The 19,026-nt window shown below is 53.9% G+C and overlaps 5 protein-coding genes across 7 annotated transcripts in view; 3 read left to right on the top strand and 2 right to left on the bottom strand.

The window, feature by feature from the left end:
- Positions 1–414: 414 nt before the first annotated feature.
- Positions 415–19,026, bottom strand: part of LOC131206152 (transcription factor SPT20 homolog) — a 37,817-nt gene continuing 19,205 nt past the window's right edge. Inside the window, exons 2-9 of the mRNA XM_058198584.1 lie at positions 16,604–16,799; positions 16,397–16,454; positions 15,896–16,056; positions 15,278–15,818; positions 14,409–14,421; positions 6,571–6,596; positions 3,538–3,567; positions 415–882 (exon numbers count right to left, since the gene is read on the bottom strand). Of these exons, the coding sequence (XP_058054567.1) occupies positions 415–882; positions 3,538–3,567; positions 6,571–6,596; positions 14,409–14,421; positions 15,278–15,818; positions 15,896–16,056; positions 16,397–16,454; positions 16,604–16,799 (1,493 nt within the window). The remainder of the gene's footprint in view (positions 883–3,537; positions 3,568–6,570; positions 6,597–14,408; positions 14,422–15,277; positions 15,819–15,895; positions 16,057–16,396; positions 16,455–16,603; positions 16,800–19,026) is intronic.
- Positions 1,986–2,663, top strand: LOC131206160 (uncharacterized). The gene is made up of 4 exons (XM_058198593.1): positions 1,986–2,127; positions 2,192–2,283; positions 2,354–2,474; positions 2,551–2,663. The coding sequence occupies exons 1-4, from the start codon at positions 1,986–1,988 to the stop codon at positions 2,661–2,663; spliced, it is 468 nt and encodes a 155-aa protein (XP_058054576.1).
- Positions 6,007–7,113, top strand: LOC131206153 (uncharacterized). The gene is made up of 4 exons (XM_058198585.1): positions 6,007–6,397; positions 6,468–6,672; positions 6,785–6,880; positions 6,952–7,113. The coding sequence occupies exons 1-4, from the start codon at positions 6,083–6,085 to the stop codon at positions 7,026–7,028; spliced, it is 693 nt and encodes a 230-aa protein (XP_058054568.1). The 5' UTR covers positions 6,007–6,082; the 3' UTR covers positions 7,029–7,113.
- On the top strand, positions 8,378–13,758 carry LOC131206154 (uncharacterized). Of its 3 annotated transcripts, none has more exons than XM_058198586.1 (5): positions 8,378–8,851; positions 9,524–9,618; positions 9,693–9,837; positions 9,919–10,307; positions 12,902–13,758. In XM_058198586.1, exons 1-4 carry the CDS (start codon positions 8,692–8,694, stop codon positions 10,110–10,112), a joined length of 594 nt encoding a protein of 197 aa, XP_058054569.1. In that variant the 5' UTR covers positions 8,378–8,691; the 3' UTR covers positions 10,113–10,307; positions 12,902–13,758. The 3 variants fall into 3 exon arrangements, with proteins under 3 accessions (XP_058054569.1, XP_058054570.1, XP_058054571.1); XM_058198587.1 differs by having other exon boundaries at positions 12,911–13,758; XM_058198588.1 differs by having other exon boundaries at positions 9,527–9,618.
- LOC131206155 (uncharacterized) lies at positions 17,541–19,020 on the bottom strand. The gene is made up of 4 exons (XM_058198589.1): positions 18,720–19,020; positions 18,557–18,648; positions 18,328–18,472; positions 17,541–18,266 (listed from the first exon to the last, which is right to left on the bottom strand). The coding sequence occupies exons 1-4, from the start codon at positions 18,910–18,912 to the stop codon at positions 18,118–18,120; spliced, it is 579 nt and encodes a 192-aa protein (XP_058054572.1). The 5' UTR covers positions 18,913–19,020; the 3' UTR covers positions 17,541–18,117.

Below are 19,026 nucleotides of genomic sequence, written 5' to 3' on the forward strand. Positions count from 1 at the left end.
TGTATGGGTGTGACAATGAATGTGCTGAAAACACTGGACGACCAGCTCCCCGTCCGATTCCAAAGTGGCCCTAGTAAAAGTCGGGGCAGGGATCGCTTCGTCGGTGGAAGGAAGAGGGTCGGTTGGCTGATATGTTGGCTACCGGGACTATTGGGCGGGTACTGCAGTTGGGTGGACTTCCTGGTTATTGGTTCGATTGTTTCCACGCTGATATTCATCCACCACGCGTTCGGTTGGATGGGGAATCGGTGCTCGTTGGGATCGGGCCATCCTCGCCATGGGATGTCGCGCGAAGATGCGGTCGAAGTTGGAAACGGTGTTCCAGCGGTGTTTGTGGCAAAGCGAAGCTGAACCGAGCGCGCGTTACCCACGTTCGGATGATGGGCACGGACAGGTTCACTACTTGTCTAGATATCACGAAAGTTCCTGCGAATACTGAGTCTCGAGCGTGGGGCGCCGGCCGGCGGACCGGCCCAGCACCGAGCCGGGCCCCGTACGGAGCGGGGCCCCACTCGATCCACCGGCCACCGGGAGTGCGACGACCGGTGGCCCGGGGCTACCGTAAGCCGATCCGTATAGCTGCGCGCACGAGTCCTTGATGAGTTCCTGGGTTTCGCGCAGTTGCCGCTGCACCTGGGGCGCTAACCGTTGCACGGCGATCGCCGGCGGAAAGCGAGGCTCACCGGACAGTGTCAGGGAGCCACCGGCAAGCGCCGCACTGACCGCGGACGATCCGGCCGCGCCGCTGGCACTGGCACTCGCTCCTCCACTACCGCCAGCCGACGCGACCGCCACCGAGGCGGACGCCAGCGATGCGGCCACCGAGGACGAGACGTTCGAGATTCCTGGCGGAGGTGGCGGCTGTGACTGGAGCTGCTGTTGCTGGGAAGAAGAATAGAAGATCGGGATAAGAGGGTCAAGCTCAGCTTATGAAATGTTGAAAGTCCCGACCGACCCTAAAGGACCCAATAATTTGTCTCGACAGACGCAAGTTTATATGACCGGTTGCTGCGGACCATAAAAAAAACGAAAGGAAATGCTAATCCCCTACGCGCGACGCGTCACGTCCATAAAACGGGTCAATGTTCCCGCGTCGGTCTATCCCCCGGGGAGGTTCTCCGTCACGTCCGTACCGACTCCGGCAGATGAGTTATTTTTTGGGCTTCTGTTTTGTTTTTCCGGAATTTTATGAACAATCCTTCCATTTCTCCAAACTAACCCGGGGACAAAAAAACGTCTTTCGTTATTCCGAAACCGAAGCGAACATTCTGAGGCCCCGGGCTTCAAAGGGCAGGTAGCAGCGGTGGTGCTGTGCTCAAAATAAAGGACACCATTTTTTAATCCCAACAACGTGAAGAAGGCTCGTATGTGCGTGCCGAGAAACGCATGAATGGGATGGAACCGGGGTCTGAAACAAAGCGAAAAGCCGAACAACAAAAAAAAACGCCAAAACTTCATTAACAATCGAAACCGACTTCGCTGGCAACATCTGTTAGCGGGGAACTCTGGTCAATCACGGTTACGGCGTGATCCTTCCTTCTGCTTCTAGGAACCCGGCGGCGGCGGTGTGGGTTCCTTCTTGATCTCTCCTTTCACTCTCTTCCTTCGTCTTTCTTCTTGCTCACTCCTTTAACCAGCTTCCTGTCCGGGGCTGGTTGAACTATTTTCGGAAAGAATCCAAAACATACACCACGCTTAGGCTTAGGCTCGGGATGCTGGTGTGTCCTTGCCCAATGATTACTTTATGGCCGCTACCCATGAGACCGTGTGCTGTGGGTTTCCCCCGCGAGCCGAGTGATCTTCTTCCCGGTCGTTGTGTGTGCTTTAGGAGGTCCTTCTGGTGGCCAAGATCTCGGCAGAAGCAGGTGGTGTTCCAGAGCGGCCTCTTTTCCCCGTGGTTTCTCCGTTTCCCGGGAGTTTGCGTCGTCAGTATCCTTCCGACGACCCGGCTAGCAACAGGTCCGCCGTGTGCAGTGCGCGCCGCGATGAGTCTCTGTGCCAACATTAAGTTCCACGGGTACGTGATCGTGGTGTTTTCGGCTCTGCTCACCACCACCATCCTCGTCAGTTCTGCCATCCTGAAGTTGGTGTACCACGGCACGCAAGACGACAGCATACCGCGGGACTGTAAGTCATAGGGCCCGGATCGAAGCCGAACCGCTAGAGTAACGAAATTGTCTGTCCCCAACAGTGCAGGACCTCATCGATTATGGGTGGTTCGATTTCGCTGGCGATACGCTGCATCTCGTGTCGATTGGAGTCCTCTTTTACGGCATTCGGAAGGTAGTAGCCCAGCAGCCCGTCGCCCGGCGACCGTCGAACTAACAGAACCTCTGTGTGTTGCCGTTTTCAGGAGAATCGCTTCTGTCTGATCCCCTACCTGCTGTCGATCGTGTTCGATTGGGTGGCGTACGTGGTGGCCAACACACGCGGCCCTAGGACCCTGCCGTACCAGGTGTGGGTCATTCAAACCGGTAGGAAAGGCGATCATTTTCGGCGATCGTTTCATCGATCACTAATATGGGGGTGCCGCCCCTTTTTCTTCCGCAGTCCTGTTTCTGTATGTGTTCGTGACGCTTATCGGACTGTACAAGCTGTTCCAAATCAAGGCGAAAGAAGGAGCCACGCGATCGGAGGAGTTCCGCAAGTCCATCTGTCTGTGAGCAACGCAACAATCTGTGTTATAGGCTTAGTGTTAGGCCGGTTCTCGATGCTGTAATCCGGTGCGTGAGCGAATCGGCCAGATTAATGTAAACGTGAAGGGGAACCGCTAATGCGTTGAGAGGAAAATTCCATTCGTCACAGTAAAAACAGTTGACCCAATCTACGATTTTGAGGTGATTTTTTAGGCATAAGATGACACACTGTGTAAAAAACTGACCTGTGGCATGTGCACGATCGCGGAACGATTTTGTCCAGCGTAATCGCTAAGCTTTGGGACTACTTGGTGTAATCTCAGGCTCACGAGACTGGCAGCGATTGTTTCTTTGCTTCGAAACACTGCCCTGGCCACGGAACCGATAAGCAATGGGCCGATCATAGCCGGTTCGGCGATATGAATTTTTTGGTCAGAATTGGTTTGACCGCTCAAAAAGACAGACGTCTTGTGGTCCGCCAGTGTAGTACCCCCATTCTTCGTGAGATGGCCAAACAGGCCAGTTGTTGCGGATGGCTGGCAAGCTCCCGGTTCCACGGTGTGCTGGTGGGGTTACTGGCGCTCGTCAACAGCGTCACCGCGATCACCGCCTCGGTGTACCTTCGAGTACGGTTCGACAGCGTCCAGAAGGTTCCGGAAGAGTGTAAGTGTCTGCTGCGCCTGTGTGCCGATTACGCTTGAGTGGTGACAAAACGGACGTTCCTTTTTTACCAGTTGCCATGTACTACCGGTACGCGATAATCGACGTCATTTTTGTGGTGATCGTGCTGCTGGTGGTCGGTGCATACTTTATCGGAATATGCAAGGTTAGTAATGGTGGCAGGTTGTGGAAGGAATTCGGAAGTCTCACCGTGCCAACGTGGTTGCAGGTTAACGAGTACTACACCATCCCGTTCGGCATCCTGTTGCTGCTCGACGCGATGGGCTACGTTGCGTCGAAAGTGGCCATCACGTTGACCAGCGATCGTCCGGAGCAGTTTCGTGGTGCAAACTTTTCGATGGTACAAGAATTAGGTACGTTGCCTCGGGTTCATCTCGTCGGCTCTAGTTTATCCCTCGAATCTGTCCCATTTCGCCAGCTTTGTACGGTTACATGTTTGTGACGGTATTTTGCCTCTTCCGGTCACTGCGACAAGAGCGGTGCATGTGGAACGAGCGACTGCAGGGTTACCGTAGCTTGAGTAGCAGCTCGGAGCAGATCGAAATGTGACGGCCCCGCCAACGTGAAGGCACTATGTTCCTTTTCCCACCACACACGTCACTGATTGTAAATGTTCCGTCGGGCAAGAAATTAAACGAAAAGGGTAGTAAATAAAACCATCAAAGCTCTCTAAACCACACAAAGTGTCCCTGCCGCATGAAATCCTTTCAGATCATCGATCGCGGGATAGCCCTTAGCATCCTCGAAGTGGAACCGATCATCAATCATCGGCATAGAAACACCTCTTTGCCCAACATGTTTACATTAACTCGATCTCCGCCTGATCGCAAGGTCACCCGTCTCCGAACCCGATCTAAATGCTTTGTCGGTGTGCCTGTGTGGGAGCAAGTCAGGCCAAAAATACCATTCACACCACCGAGACAGGCCCTCGGGTCGCCACGCTCTAGCGGAGACCCCAGAGTGTTGGTCTATTGTATGGGCTGTTGAAACCGTGGTTGATGGTACCTCCCGCCCGCCCGAGTAGAATAATGTCCCACGCATCCCACCATTCCATTCCGTGGCACGCGGATTGATCGCGTGTGGCGAATCTTTAGTCTCCGGCCAAGCTCCGCTCCGACACGACGTACACAGGTGGCGTGCGGATACTTCTTGTGTTTTTCCACTCCGAGAGAGAGAGACGCGGTACGGGGACAGATCACTAGCGCGATGGCGTTCGGAAGGTTTTGTGATTTTTCAGCAAACCTACGAACGCACGCCACGATCGTTGGGGTAATTACGGCGCTGGACGCCATCCTGACGCTACTGCTGAGCGTAGTGTTGCGCACCGACGCTGACCTCGGGGAAAATCGTAAGTATTCGCAGATTCGGGGTCTCTGCGCGATGAGCGGGTTTAACCGGGGCGTTTGTTTTGAAACCGCCAGTGAAAGAGCTCGACGGCCAGCAGGATGTGGTCATGTGGCTCGGCATCATACAGCTGACCTTCTTCGGCATCTACTGCCTCGGAGTCATCAGAGTAAGAGACCCCGCGCTAGCGGAGCATTGTTCGTGAAAATCGCTGATCGCTTCTCTGTTGCGGTTTTTTCCTCCAGCAACAACGATGGTGCCTGACACTGTGTCTTGTGTTTGCCTACCAGTGCCTCGTGCTGCACTTGTTTGTGCTGGCCGGCGCTATCATGATGGGCAGCATTGGAAGCACGGTGATAATGGTGACCGTTCTAGGCAAGTCGCGGCAGCTGGTGCCCGCCGTCGGACGACCGTGTTCACTAATTTGTGCCCATTTACAATCGCTTCTATTCAACAGGAATCGTCACGTACATGCTGCTGGTGCTGCATCAACTGCGGAGCTCCGTCTCCGTTGCGCTCGATCGCAAACAGGAGCCCGATTGTGGTGCGGTGTAACGCGGAGTACTCCATTCCCTGCGATGCTGCTGCAATAACCCCATCGATCCCCACCCGCTGATCGATCTCATTTTTTGAGCAGAATTTCGCCAGGTCTATTTATAGAAACGCGCAATAAAACATTGTCGTCTGCGCGACAAAAGTGCCGGCTGGCGAACAGGCGCGTCACGGTGTGTTTAGTGTCTCCAATCTCGGCACGATCGTCATCAGACCGCGAACGCAGTGCACTTAGCCTAGTGTCAACATTCGCATAAAGAGCCTGATTTGGGGTGGCATGAGTCACTAGCGATGCAGCAGAGGTTCTCTTCGCGTCCTTGTTATCTGATCACACTGTGCAATTTTTAACCAAAAATCGCCGGTGGGTCCACCGGAAAATGGCAAACGACAAACGTATGTGCCGATCAGTGTTGGCTTTCAGAAGCAGTTTGAGTACTGTTAAAGTTATTGCTGTACTCCGGGGCCTCAATCGAGATTTCATTTTGTTAATTATTATCGCAATAATTATCTTAAATAATTTCACTCGTCAGTACAAACTAAAACACCTTTTTCTGCTCAAAACTTTTAAATTCAAATTTTAAATAGAGAGTCGAGATCTTAACCGTCGTCACTAGCGCCCCTGGCGGATCTGCGGGCAACTAAAGCCACAGCTCACGCACACCAAGCTCCAGCGGCCGGGTGCAAATGCAACAACAACCGGCAAGTGACAGATGGAACGAACTTGACGTTTTTGAGCTCCGCACTTCGCTGGAGAAAATATATTGCGATAATAATTAACAAGTAGGCTTAAAGTTGCAATCAGCCCGACGAAACTGCTGACGTTGGTCGTAGCTGCGCTGCGTCGTACAGAAAAGAACGGTCCCGGTAAAATGGCTTCGATAGGGTTGAGTGCACCTCGAACTTATACAGCCACCGACTTCCTAATTTTGCGCTGGCTTTGGAATGTGGTAAAAGCATCAAAGTTGCGCCAGATGGTCCTGCGTTGGGTATGGGTTGGCCTCGCGCTGGTACTGACTACGGAAATACCATCTCGAGGCTCAGCGAGCCAGAATCCGGAAGGAAACAGCTCCGTCCCTCACTATATCGTCGATGCGTTCAGGAGTGACGCAAAGCTTTGGGAGACGTATCTTTTCTGGGGACAGTTGGCGGCGGCTTTGATATGGTTTTTCGTGGCTTGGCGTAAGGTAAGATTGCCAACCTGCCTGATGCCGGATGCCGGAAACGCATTGATGTGGCTTTCTCTCCTTTTTTCAGAACCTACTTTTGACCGTGCTTTTCGTGGAACTATTCAAACCACATTGGCTCATTACTTGCGTCTGCTACGGGATCGCTTTCCTCAACCATTTTTATTCGAAACTTGCTCCGGTGCAAGCTGCATTCTGGCTTCTATGTGGCTTGCTAGCCTCGTTGAGCTCGAAACGAGCTCCGCCTTTTCCCAAGCTCCTACAGATAGCAATGAGTAAGTCTAGCCCCGTTCGCTTGTTTGGTGATCAACTGATCAGCAACATGTTGGGAAATGTGCCAACACGGTAACGTTAAACATAAAACACTCCACCATTGTGTATCCACAGCAACTGCAGCAGTAGTTACAGGAGTGGCAGTTGCGTGTGGTTGTGGGGACAATCGCATCGTGGACCGGGATGGAACCGTCCTCCTATTGGGCTTGTGTGAGTAAACAACATAACAATCCTGTCGATCGGACTCCTTTCTCAATGCTTGTGTGCTCTTTTTCGACCAGGCTTTACTTGGGACTCCTTCAAGATAGTCGACACGTATGGCCGTTTGATTGCCGGAAGCCGAGGACGCACCCGTTGAACTGAGGGGTTTAGATCCGCCAGAAAGAGGCAGGCACGTTTTCTGTGTTTCTAGAATTACTCGAATATACCGATGGCCATTTGTATCTACCGTTTTGCATGCATCCTGCAATTTGTTTTATTACATTTACGTTTTTATCTAGACCGATGACCGACCGGCCGTAAGTTAGCACGTTGTCGGAGGACAACACTTTCCACAGACGCCACCAACATTATTTAGAACCAGTGCCCGCTCACGTCGGTAAAGCTGCCATTATTTACTCCTTACACAGACCGAAACTCTCCTTCTAGCACCCCATCGGAGCTTGCATATTCGAATAGTATCGCTGACGATGCATTATTGATTTCCGGCGCCATGCGTCCGATCGATACGGAACATCGGCTACGGCTTCGGTTCCGCACAACCCGTTTGGCGGATTTTCCAGCCCAAAACGTCATCGATATCGACCCTTGATCGCTTCCGGGCGCCCGCACGCAATTCGGAGGCTTACCCGGATCACACGGAGGAGTGCATCTGCACTCAATTATGGCAATCGTTTATGTGGTTTGGGCGCCCTCATTTGAATTACAAACCGCCGCGCGCTAGGGCTTCCCGGTGCATCATTTCGTTCTCTCTCGCTCTCTCCCTCTCTCTCTCGGTTATTGCTTGAGATTGCAGCAACAACATCGCACAGCATGCACAACTCAACCGGTGGACCCCGCCTGGTGAGAAGGGTGGTGCTGGCGATCTAGTACCCTTCGGCCGTTTCCAAGAGAACCGACCACACATTTCTCGTTGGTTCTCGCTCTCTCTCTCTCGCTCTCTCTCTCTCGCTCTCTCATTCACGAAGGTTGTTTCGCGATCGCGCACAACAACCCGATCGTGGCCCTCTGCGGTGGTGGTGGTAGTGGTGCGGTTGCGTAAAATGGAACACATGCATGCGTTTCGGGTCCGAAATCCAGGAACACACCAGGGACGGACGACCCGAAGCCCAAACAAACCACCGACGGACCGAAGGGAATTCAACAAGGGGTTTGTGATGCAAATTAAAGTCTCGACAGGAGGAGACGGAACAGGAGGCAAACGGAGGCGCGGGGCCATTAGAGGTTGGGAAACGCGACAGATGCGAGCGATGCGCTGCGAAACTCCGGTTACCGTTCCGTCGTTAAATCCGTACAAGCTCCGTGCGCGCGCGCCTCCAGCAGCAGCCCCTGAAGCGGGAAGCGCTTTTCGTTGCGGCCCCGTTGGTAGTGGTTTCATCGGCGTGTGGCCCCCTCCGTGTGGTCGTGGCGGCAGCCGGGCACGTCGAGCGCCGCGGTGGCAACCCGCGAGTCCGTCAGTCGCGATCGATCGCGCGGTTGTGTGTTACGTTTGAAGCAGTTTCTCCTGGCACGGCAAGAAGACCCTCCTAGAGTGATCGCCGACGCAGTGAGACCGTGTGGCGACGACCAAGACGCACCACCAACTCCGTATCTGTGACACGTATGTGAGGCGCGCTCGGAAATTGGACGCTGATTGAAGAGAGTGCTCTCGACTGTGTCCCCGGCGAATGGCCGGTGGCCGTTGTTGTGGTGGGGCTTTCTTGAGCAACCTATCGCCCGCCTGACGGTGCACGCCCCAGTGCCAGAGTGTGAACCAGTGTCCATCTCGCCCAAAACTCCCGTCACGATCGCGACACGGCAAAATGCTCGAATCAATGATCATGAACCGAATCTTTCGGTACTTCATGAAGTTCCACGGGTACTTCATCGCGTTTTGCACGATCTTCTTCACGTCGGTCATCATCGTCAGCTCGTTCATGGGCCGGGAGGTGCGCGACGAGCCGCTGTTCGTGGAGGAAGAATGTAAGTGGCCCTCCCCGCCACGTGACAACACGCCACGACGGCTGGGGACGGTTTTTGTGAGGAAAATCGCAGCTTGGCTGACAAAAAATGGCAAACGCACGTCACGATCGCATTGTTGTTATTGGGAACCCATTTGCTGGCGGTTGTGGCCGGGAACCGGAAGTGCGACTCGCTCGAGCCCACAATTACCGCGCGTGGGGCCGTGTCCCTCACACGCTACACCGTAGACGACCTTCCCCTGGACCGATAGCGCGATCTTGTTTGCTCAGCTGGTCACCACAACAACAACAACAACGGCGCGGTGCGGCGGCGCAACAAAATGGACAAATAATTGGGACACTTTTCGCGTGTTGATCGTCGCCCGCCCGTCAGCTTTTGACGATCGTACTACTGAACCGATGAATAATGTAAAAGAATGGTTCGATGTGTCATATCGTCATCACATTGGGACGATGTCCTTGTGTGAGGTTTCGCTTTTTCCACGTCGTGTTTTTCCCGTCTCTCTAATTGAGACGGAGCGTTTCAGTGCGTGGATCCAATTAGCGGACGGGCGCGTCGTAATCCGCGGCCTAGTCCGTGACAGCCACTCGACGGCGCACTCGATGCCAATGGGAGCGTCGCCCCGAACCGACTTTCTCAGTCTCATGAATGTTCAACTTTCTTCTTCCCCAGTAGTCGAGGCGGTCCAACGGTTCCCGGTGCTGATCCAGCTCGAGTCGGCCCTCTGGCTGTGCGCCTCGGCCCTCCTGGTGGCCGGCCTGTACCGGGTGAGTGTGGTGGCCGGGGGCGAACCGAGTAGCATCAACATCACCCCGGACACCTTCCCTTCCATCCTTCGCAGGAAAACAAAAACTTTCTCACCCCCTTTCTGGCGCTGTTCATCGTCGACGGCGTGGTCGTGATCGTCCAGGAAACGGTTAACCTCTGCACCGGGCGCCCCTCGGAGCTGGCCATGATCGAGACCCGCCAGCTGGTCATCATGCTACGTAAGTCTCGGCTACGGCCCCCTACCGCCCCCCTTTACCCGGTTGTTTCAAGGTCGCTTTTCTCGCTCTTCCCCTCCACAGTGGCCAACGTGTACGTGCTGGTCAGCCTGATCGTGCTGTACCGGATGTTCGGCAAGGGCCCGCTGCCGGTGCCGCAGAACAACTTTGTGCGCTTCGACAACGAACAGGACGTGGAGTCGGGACCGGCCGCGGCTCAGGCCCCGCCACAGACCGCGACGGCGGTCCACGGTGTCCCGGCGATCGGTGCCACCTAGGTGCCGAGGCGTGCTGTAGTGCCCGCAAAAATGCTAGTGAAAGTGATGTACATATTTCGTGGTGTGAAGTGGAACATTTTGTACGTGTGAACGAGAACTGTCTGTATGTGTGTGTATGTGTGTTGTGAGATAAATGTGGCGAAGTGACCGCAGCGAAGTGGCCTGCAGCAGCAGCCGCCGCCAGGGGGAAGATGCGTAAGTTATTCAACAACCGGCCGCAGTGGTTTTGCACGGACCACGGACTGAAAGTCGGTGAAAGTCGGTTTTGACTTTAAATGAAAATCATTTAAAAACACAAAAAACGTCCCGCGTGGTCCGTCCGCCCGATTCGCTATGGGAAATCAATCCATCAATCTCTGTGTTCCGGGGCCGGACTTTGGCCGGAATCCTTCCTCACGCCCATTCCATGTGCCGAGCGTGATGATCGAAATCGATTTCACCCGGACTCGGAAGTTCGGGTGGCCAAATCCAATCCAATACTGGTTTCGGTTGATGAATGTGCAGCCGGGGGGGTGTGTGGGAACCGGCCAAAACCATCCAACTAACTAGATGGCCAGCCAGGCCAGAAGCAAGAAAAGGAAAAGCAAATTGCGCGGCTTCATCTTCGAAGTAGTTTATGATTGGCTCACATTCATCAACCTTCGCTCCGAAGGTGTTCCCTTTCGGTTCAGCATTTTCAATAGGAAATGCTCATTTTTCGTTCCAGTGGCCAGTGCTCTCTGTAATCTGTCCAATCTTGTACCAACTTTAGATAATAGATTAAATGGGCTTAGGGCCGAGCGAAACAGAAAAGCTACCAACAGGGGCCAGGCTCCTAAGCCTTTGCTTCGGCGGGCAGGCTCCGTAAGCCGCTCCCGATGGAGGGAGTCACTAACTTTGTCTTTGGCCCGTGTGGACGGCGGCTACTACAGCTCTCGGGCTGCTCTCGGCCTGGGAATGGTTCCGACTGACTTGCTGATGCTGAGCTGGTGTCGGTCGGCGGCGGTACAGGTGCACATTTTAATCGCCCGAAGCGCACCGACTGACTGACCGAGTCCCGGAAGTGGGTCCCCGGTCGTCCGGTGGGAAGATTCCACCGCTTCCCAGCCCTCTTTGCGTGTGGAAACTGCAAACTGCGAGGAGGGTTGCGTGTTTCGTTCGCTTGCTGGCGTTCCGAACGATTCGTTCCTTCATCCGCCAGTTTTCACATTTAATTTTTGCATGTAAATTATAATTAACCAAGCACACATACACAGCGCGGGGGGGCATTGTTATCGTCGCAACTGCAGTTCCGCAGAATCATCTGCGTATTATCGCACCACAGTTGACGGACCGGCCGGCCGTTGGTGGCTTACTTACGGATTTTCTCCTTGGCCGATGTCACGAGGTACCTGACGCGAGGTAACAACAAGCCGCGGAGCGCCACTGACCGCAACGAGGCTGCGGTTTCCAAGGTTGCGCGCGACCACGGGAAGGCTTTCACGTTTCGCTGGGCTGCACCGCAGCGCTACCCGCGGCAGAAAGAAAGAATGAAACGTTCCTCGTCAGGGGAAGCCACAGCTTTCTAAACTTCTTCCCGTCACACACCCAGCCAATGCGACGTACGCTTAGCGTGGCCTTTAGTGGGTTGTAACGGAGCGTAAACTTGAGTGGTTCCCCTCCGGCCCGGTTTGTGACTAAAAACCAAAACGATGTTTGATTTTCCGTAACAGTCACGTAGCTTATTGTTTGGGAGTGGATATTCCTATTGCAAGGGCATGTGATCGTTCATCTACTTATCAGTACTACTCATTAATGATTCGCGTTCATCCAGCGTTCGGGACTGTTGACAGGTCTTTAGTCGGAAGTCCGTAAAAGTTTCCGAAATGAACTCCGACCCTCGAAAGCATTCAAAAAGAGATCGCATTAAGAACTTCCAACAATGTTTCGAGTAGAAACCACCAAACTTTGATTAAACGCTATGCAGACTGACTGATTGATCGATTCTTTAATCACGCCTTTGCCTTCAAAACGGATCCCTAATCTGGTTCTCATCAGTGAAACTTCTTTCGGGACAGGGTTTTCCCTGCACATCCCTCAGCGTATAACCGAAACCAGTTCCCGGGGATAAGAGATTAAGCGTTCCGCTTAGACGATTAGTCACAGATTTGTGAGCAGCCCATGGGCCCATCGTTTGTCTCACTGTTTGCCTCTTCCACTGGGCGCAGTAATTCCAATTCCTATCATCATAACCGCGGCTGAGAGAGAGATTATGGTCCATCGTGTGTCTGTGGCTGTGTCTTTCTTCGCTTCCCGAAACCGGCGGCACTCGGGGGCCCATCTTATCACCTTCTGTCTCTCGGCGGTGTCCCTGAAGCCCTGATAAGCGCGTTAACCGTTTGGTCACGGCGCGGCACACCATTAATGAAGCATGTCCTGCGACTGAGCGATGTGTGCTGATGAATGTTGTCCGCTCGTTTGGTCCACGGTAAACACGTCGCGGGGCTTATGTTAATATATTTCATATGCGCGTCGCTTCGCAGCCCGGGGGGCCTGGACAATATTTGCAAACCAGTGGGGTCGGGTCGTCCTTTAAGAACCTTTGTACTTGAGGAGACTGTGGATCTTCATTCGTTCGACTTCTTTTAAGCAACAAGCCAAAGACACCAACAGCAAAACAGGTAGCTGATTATGTTTGAAGTGACACTAAACCGTTAGCTGATTGGGTCCGAAACGGGGGACAAACGATCGTTACGCGGCTAATTGATCACCATTCAGAGACCACCAGAACCGCCACTCAACCGTTTCATTCTCCACTTTCTTTTCCCCAGGGATCGCAGGCGTGGATTAGGCAGCGTTGTCCAGCTGGCTGCGACGCGTATGGGACCTCAAACGCCGCCTCACGTGCCGTTCCACAATTGGCCACAATTAGGTGCTACCGATCCGGCGGCCGGCGGCCACTTGCGCGAGCTGCCTGAATGCGAATCCAATCTGCCTATTGTAGTGGCCGGCGGCGGCGGAGGCAAAGGTGTATGTGATAGCGCGCGCGCACTCGGCGTACGCATAATACGGCCGGTGTCCGTGTCCTGGGCCGCGCGAAGGATGCGCCGCTGATCAAAGCGATCCGCAGCAGCAGCAGCAGCAGCAGCAGCAGCAGCAGAGTAGCGAGACCGGGCCGTTTGCTATTGTTAGGCCATGCGGCGTATGTTGTGCGTTTCCGTTGTTTTATTTTAGCCGACCAAATAGCCAGTAAAGTAGTGGTGCGTCCGGTGGCCGCCTTACGTTGCAGCGGCACACGTTCGTTCTATTTTTAAGTGCAAATTGTCTCGTTACGCGCGAGGCCCACGGTGTGTGACCAGACATTCCGTGTCCGCGCGATGGCCATCCGCCGTGGCCGCGGACCGCGCGTATCAGTATCATTAGTACCGAGTGCGCTCGTCTCGCTCAGAGCTGAAGGTGGTAGCAGTAATGTGTAGTAGATACCCCCCGCGAGAGGCGCTAAACAATTAATAAACATATCGTAGGACCCCGCTTGGCGCTTGGTGGCACATCGAGGCGGTAATTCGAGCACCGACTGCAATTTAAAACCACCCCAAAAAAGGTCATTAGTAATGTTGCCAACGCCAAAGCAAATAAATACATACTTTTCGTGTCCTGCTGGCCGCGCGGTCCTGCTGGCCGCGAACTGGGCCGATAATAAAACAAGATTTACCACCCCTATGTACGCCACAAACAGGAAAAACAAACACGCCGTCGCGGTTCTCGCGTTTATCACATTTCACGGCCACGGCAAGTGTTAACTTCCACCCAAAACGAAAAAAAAACAATAACTGGGGGAAAGAAATATTACGATCGGTTCGGAGAATCAGATTCGATCAGCCACCGTATGATCGTCGTGTGATCTTTGTCCGCGAATCGGGCCACTGACGGGCCCGTGCCCGTTCCCGTAAACGGTCGCGTGTGGCACGAAACCACGCCAGCCAGCAAGGTGTGAACGGGGTCAATTTGCACGTTGGAAAGCGAAATTCAACATGCTGCTGAAGTTACCCCCCTAAAGGAGTCGGATGCGTGAGAGCAAATGTTGTTTACCACCTTAAAGTTCCTTTAAAAGGGTCTCTATACAAACACTAACGGCTAGATTTACTAGTTTCCCTTTTTGTTTATTCCCAATTACTAACCGATTGGGGCCCGAACGATTCAATTCGCTTCGTATCCTTTGTTATCTCCATTATCATTTACGTTATCACTTCATTTATGAAATGTCCCACCCCACCCCGGGCGGGTGGAATTCGATTTGAAAGAGCAGTAAAAGAAAATCGCACAACAATGGCAGCGAACAAAGGGGAGGCCGCTCAGTTCCCACGCGCGTGCCACGCGTTGCATTGCGTGCCGCCGCCGCCGGTGGAAAGCTAAGGCTAGGGCCAACATCGTTCGGGTTACGATCTTAAACGATGCTTGTTGTGTTAGGGCCTCAACCATTACAACCACACAGAGGCCGGAGGCCTTCCGGTAAAAAACACCGGCCCGCCCGCCGGGGGGCCGCCCTGATGCAATCGTCGTGAAATCGATCCGATCAAAACGGGTGTTGGCAAGGGTGTTGAATCGTGGTTCTGTTTTTTTTTCCTCCCCGTTACATTCCATAGAACGAGCATTCCGCGAGCATACGCTCGAAACTGTGCGGTGTTGGGTTATCAAGGCGAGACCGACTCCGGGCGCAATCGCTTTCGCCCGATGCGATGTGCTGCGTGTGGTTCTTTCATCAACCGGCGATGCGTTTTTTTTTTGGGGGGGTCTTTTTGCAACAAACGTGCTGCGGGATTTGCAACCGAAGCGGCTTCATCCGTTTTGGGAGAGTCCTTTTCGTTCAAGGATAGGTTTTTTAGCCAATCTTTAAACACGGATGACAGTTTGGCCGATTTACGAAAGAAACGGCATTACAAGGAACACGCGTTTGCATGACTTAGGTGAGCTTTATCGTAATCCAGCGCAAACGAGCTACCTCCTCGGCTCGGCCTGGTCCTTATTGCGATGGCCAGATTTCAAGCCGAACGTCGAAAGAAGAAAATATTATACTGAAAAATGCCAGATTGCAGCCAATCAATCATCGCCACACTTGGAGTGGACTTCAATCAGCCCAAAATCCCGCAATGTTCCTATCGAATATGTATCTACTCGGCGAGAAAGGCTCCACCGGGCTCCACACTCACCTGCATCGGATGCCGCAGAATGTCATTGTAGTAGGACTGTGGAGGTATCGATTGCTGCTGCGGGAAGTGCTGGCTCAGCGATTGGGCCTGTTGTTGCTGAAGTTGCTGCTGCTGTTGCTGTTGCTGGTAGTAGGACATCTGCAGGCACTGCACCGGCGATGGCAGCGTGCGGCCCGAGCTGGGGCGCAGCTGGGTCGCCGTCTGCGACGTCTGTATCACACCGTAGTTCTGATGGATGAGCGACTGGGCCAGCAGCGACCGCTGGGTGCCAGGGTCGCCACCGACGCTGACGGCATTCCCGCTCCCGATCACCCGCTTCGGACTGCTCATGCCCATTCCGAGGCTGAGGTTTTGGTGTATGATCGACTGCTGCTGCTGCTGCTGCTGTGGCGACTGCTGGAGGCTGTGTAGTTGCTGCTGCTGTTGCTGCTGTTGCTGTTGCTGCTGCAGGTGATGGTGCTGTTGTTTGAGCAGCAGCTGCTGCTGGGACAACAGCTCGGCACTGAGCGGTTGCTGGAACGGTGGCCTCAATGGAGGCTGTCTGTGAAAGATCGAGAACGGGGCGTCATTAGTTGAGGTGCGTCCGACACGAACCACGGGAACCACAACGGGACTCACCTGAGCGGTACCTGCCGGACCGGTGTCCCCTGCAGGGACCGGCTGGTGGAAGAACACATCGACGTGGTCAAGCTGGCCGATTCCCAGTGCTGCACCAGCGCGTTCAGGCGAGCCTCCTCCAGGGCTTGCTCCGTTTCACTGCTCGAATCGTAGTCTGGGCCCTTTGGGTTGCCGTTTTTGTGTTTTGGCGAGGAAGATTGAAAAATGGCCCCAACAGGGGAAATAAGTGGGAAGTTTGCTTTAAACACCAGACCGCCTCCATAACTCATCGCCTCCATAAATAAAACGGTGCCGCAAGGACGCCAGGAGCACCCGAAACGGATTGAACTCGAAACTCAATTACACCGAGCCATCCGGGCGCCCTCGTCGAAGGCTTCGTCGGCAGATGAAGGATTTCCCGGCAAAAACCCACTGCCCCACACGTGTATGGGGCGCCCAAAAACAAACCCCGGGAAAGCAAACAATTCAATTTCCGCACCACCGACCGGCGGAACCACCTACCTCTTCGATTTTCTGGTCCAACATTCGGAAGAAGTTCTGTTGGCTGGACGATATTTCCCTGAAGAATCGGTCCGTTCGTTTGGCCGCAATTTCCGCGATGATTGAGCGAGAGAGCGGGAGAGCAAAGAGTAAACAAAAATCAATGATTTGTTTTGGAGAAAATGTGGCCGCCAGCGCCACCGCTACCGCGCGTCGCCACCAACTTACTGGCTCTGGAGCAGGGAACCGTTCTTGCGGAGTATTGACACGATCTCGCCATTCGGTGGCTCCGGCGAACCGTCGTCCCGGAGTGAGTGTTCCTCGTCGAGCTTCTCCTTCTCGCCGTTCGGGTCGCCCCGGTCGGCCCGATCGTCACCGCCCCGGCCATTCTGTCCATCCTCCTCGTCCGCTTCGGCGTCCTCTACTGGTGGCGGGTTGGTGAGAGTTATGATGGAAAAGCGAGCAAAAAAACGCAGCGGTTAAGATTAATATGCCACACGAAGAGGCAGCCAAGGCCCGTGGAGGACACTCGACGCCGAACAGGGGAAGAGTGGAGCCTGTCTGAAGAGACACTGTGGCCCTGTCTCGGGCGGCCGTCTTGGATACATTATTATGGAGCGAGCGATTATTTCGGTGGTAAAGGTCATTTGGTGCCGGAAGGACGGGACACTCTCGGTTACAATCTTCACCTTCACCGAGGAGCGTGCCTCGTGCCTCGAGTGGGTTTTGTTTTTCCGATCCTCTGGTCTAACCTTTGCCCTTTGGTCGAATCGCCTCGAAATCGCCGAAGGGAGGAAGCTCATCTTATCTGCCACGTGGCCGTCGGCGACTTGCGTGTTTCCGCGTTCCGCCGGGAAGTTTCTCGAGAAACAGGAATAAACTTCCGACAAATGCGCTTCTACCTTTAAAGCTGACATTGCCCTGAAAGGACGTTCCCGGTGGGAGAACCCTACACAAGACTCGAGTGATTGAGGAAGGATTTGAAACATTCAGCACTTCAACACTGTTGTCGACTGCTCGGGACCAGCCAAAGAACTTTAAGAGAGCATGGAGCAGTGAAGTTTGGAGAACAAAGTTCGACCAAACTAACACCGCGTTACTTACCTGTTGCCAGTCACAAAAACATACAAACGCGGAGGATACTTCGAACGGACTGATGACTGGGTTTATCTTGTGTTTAAAAACATCCGCCGACCTTTATTCGAGTTAAAGAATTTCACCCAAAAAAACCGGTTCTCTTAAGCGTTCCACAAACCCCGGGGGTCCGATTAAGTAGCGCATCACCGACCGCGTGAAGTCATCCGCACATTTGTCCTGCCCGACCCGCGGATCGACCCGCGTATCAAATAAGGTATCAAAATTGGGCAAAAATTGCGCACCCACGGTTTTTGGCACCTTGACACATTAAAGTCAATCACCTGTCAGCCGCCGATAGGAACAGGACACTGAAACAAACATGATTGACAAACATCGCGGGACCCCAGCGATAAAGGTCGCGATGTCGGTACGGCGAATTTGAACTTCTTCAATGGCACACACTTCACTCTGGCGCACAACCGTTTTGGCCTCACTTATCTATCGATTTTACATCATCATTATCTAACGACGCCAACAAGCTGCTCACAGGCAGCACCGGTACAAGGTCACCCAGTAATGGACCCGTCTTTCGCTTCGGGAAGGTCACCGCTTTTGGCAACATAATGGGGGAGAGCGTGGGAAAGCCTCAGCGGGGACACCCACCGCTAGACGGCTGGCATCGGCGAATAGCAGGGTTTCACCTCCACCGATGATGCCAGTGTTTCGATTGATTGTAGCCCGGGCTGTCGGTGATCCTGCCGCCGGAAGAGGTGCTTCAGTGTGTACAGTGTGTAGTAGAAGTACACCAGAAACGCTACCGCGAGGAACAAAACTCCATTTAGCCACGGGACACGATACCGCACGATCAAGCTTACCGGACCACGCGAGAACGTCCTGCGCGTTGCGTAGATAGCGCTCCTCGGCATCATCGTTCCAGGTGCTGACCATGTCCTGCACCACCACGAGCAGCACTTTTAGCGACAGCAAGTAACCGATCGGGCGCAGCATCGCTACCACTTCCTATCAGACAATGGAAAAGGGCCCCAGCAGAGGGCGCGATCGGTAAACAACCCACAACCCAGTGATCGACAGCCAGCGACGTACCAGTTTGAGTGCCTGATAAAGCGAGGCTACGGCGGTGATCCAACACAACAGCAACACCCCATCGACAACGGGATGATCACGGCCGAACCAACCTGGAGGGGAAACAAGAGTGGCGTGTGGTAGCTCAACGCAGGACCCTTTCGAAAAGTGCCGATCTTCATACTTTGTCCGCCGGGGCACTGGTACCACTGCTGGAGCCGGGGCGGCAATCCGAACGCTTGCACGAACGTGTGATAGCAAATCAACGTCGCCAGAAGGTAACCGTTGAATTTGATGAATCGAACGAATTCGGGATCCATCGCGTGCCCGGCGGCCCGGCGTTCCAAATGGGACTGATACTGCGCCACGGGCGGCATTCGTGTCACTGCATCGGGTGCGTAAAAGGAAAAATCACGGCACGGCGGGCACGGAAATACCGACGGACAGAGAGATAGTGGCCGTGTTCGAAACTCTCCACAGAAACGCGGTTC

Source organism: Anopheles bellator, chromosome 1 (genome assembly GCF_943735745.2).
Source record: "Anopheles bellator chromosome 1, idAnoBellAS_SP24_06.2, whole genome shotgun sequence".
In the NCBI taxonomy this organism is placed as follows: domain Eukaryota; kingdom Metazoa; phylum Arthropoda; class Insecta; order Diptera; family Culicidae; genus Anopheles; species Anopheles bellator.

Excerpts from the sequence above, each read along its gene's own strand:
- LOC131206160 (XM_058198593.1), top strand. The coding sequence starts at position 1,986 with ATGAGTCTCTGTGCCAACATTAAGTTCCACGGGTACGTGATCGTGGTG. Across the intron at positions 2,128-2,191 it reads CGACAGCATACCGCGGGACT|TGCAGGACCTCATCGATTAT; the intron begins GTAAGTCATAGG and ends TGTCCCCAACAG. Across the intron at positions 2,284-2,353 it reads TCTTTTACGGCATTCGGAAG|GAGAATCGCTTCTGTCTGAT; the intron begins GTAGTAGCCCAG and ends TGCCGTTTTCAG.
- LOC131206153 (XM_058198585.1), top strand. The coding sequence starts at position 6,083 with ATGGCTTCGATAGGGTTGAGTGCACCTCGAACTTATACAGCCACCGAC. Across the intron at positions 6,673-6,784 it reads GCTCCTACAGATAGCAATGA|CAACTGCAGCAGTAGTTACA; the intron begins GTAAGTCTAGCC and ends GTGTATCCACAG. Across the intron at positions 6,881-6,951 it reads CGTCCTCCTATTGGGCTTGT|GCTTTACTTGGGACTCCTTC; the intron begins GTGAGTAAACAA and ends TTTTTCGACCAG.
- LOC131206154 (XM_058198586.1), top strand. The coding sequence starts at position 8,692 with ATGCTCGAATCAATGATCATGAACCGAATCTTTCGGTACTTCATGAAG. Across the intron at positions 8,852-9,523 it reads GCTGTTCGTGGAGGAAGAAT|TAGTCGAGGCGGTCCAACGG; the intron begins GTAAGTGGCCCT and ends CTTCTTCCCCAG. Across the intron at positions 9,838-9,918 it reads CCAGCTGGTCATCATGCTAC|TGGCCAACGTGTACGTGCTG; the intron begins GTAAGTCTCGGC and ends TCCCCTCCACAG.
- LOC131206155 (XM_058198589.1), bottom strand. The coding sequence starts at position 18,912 with ATGCCGCCCGTGGCGCAGTATCAGTCCCATTTGGAACGCCGGGCCGCC. Across the intron at positions 18,649-18,719 it reads CCAGTGCCCCGGCGGACAAA|GTTGGTTCGGCCGTGATCAT; the intron begins GTATGAAGATCG and ends TTTCCCCTCCAG. Across the intron at positions 18,267-18,327 it reads GGACGTTCTCGCGTGGTCCG|CGTTTCTGGTGTACTTCTAC; the intron begins GTAAGCTTGATC and ends TCCTCGCGGTAG.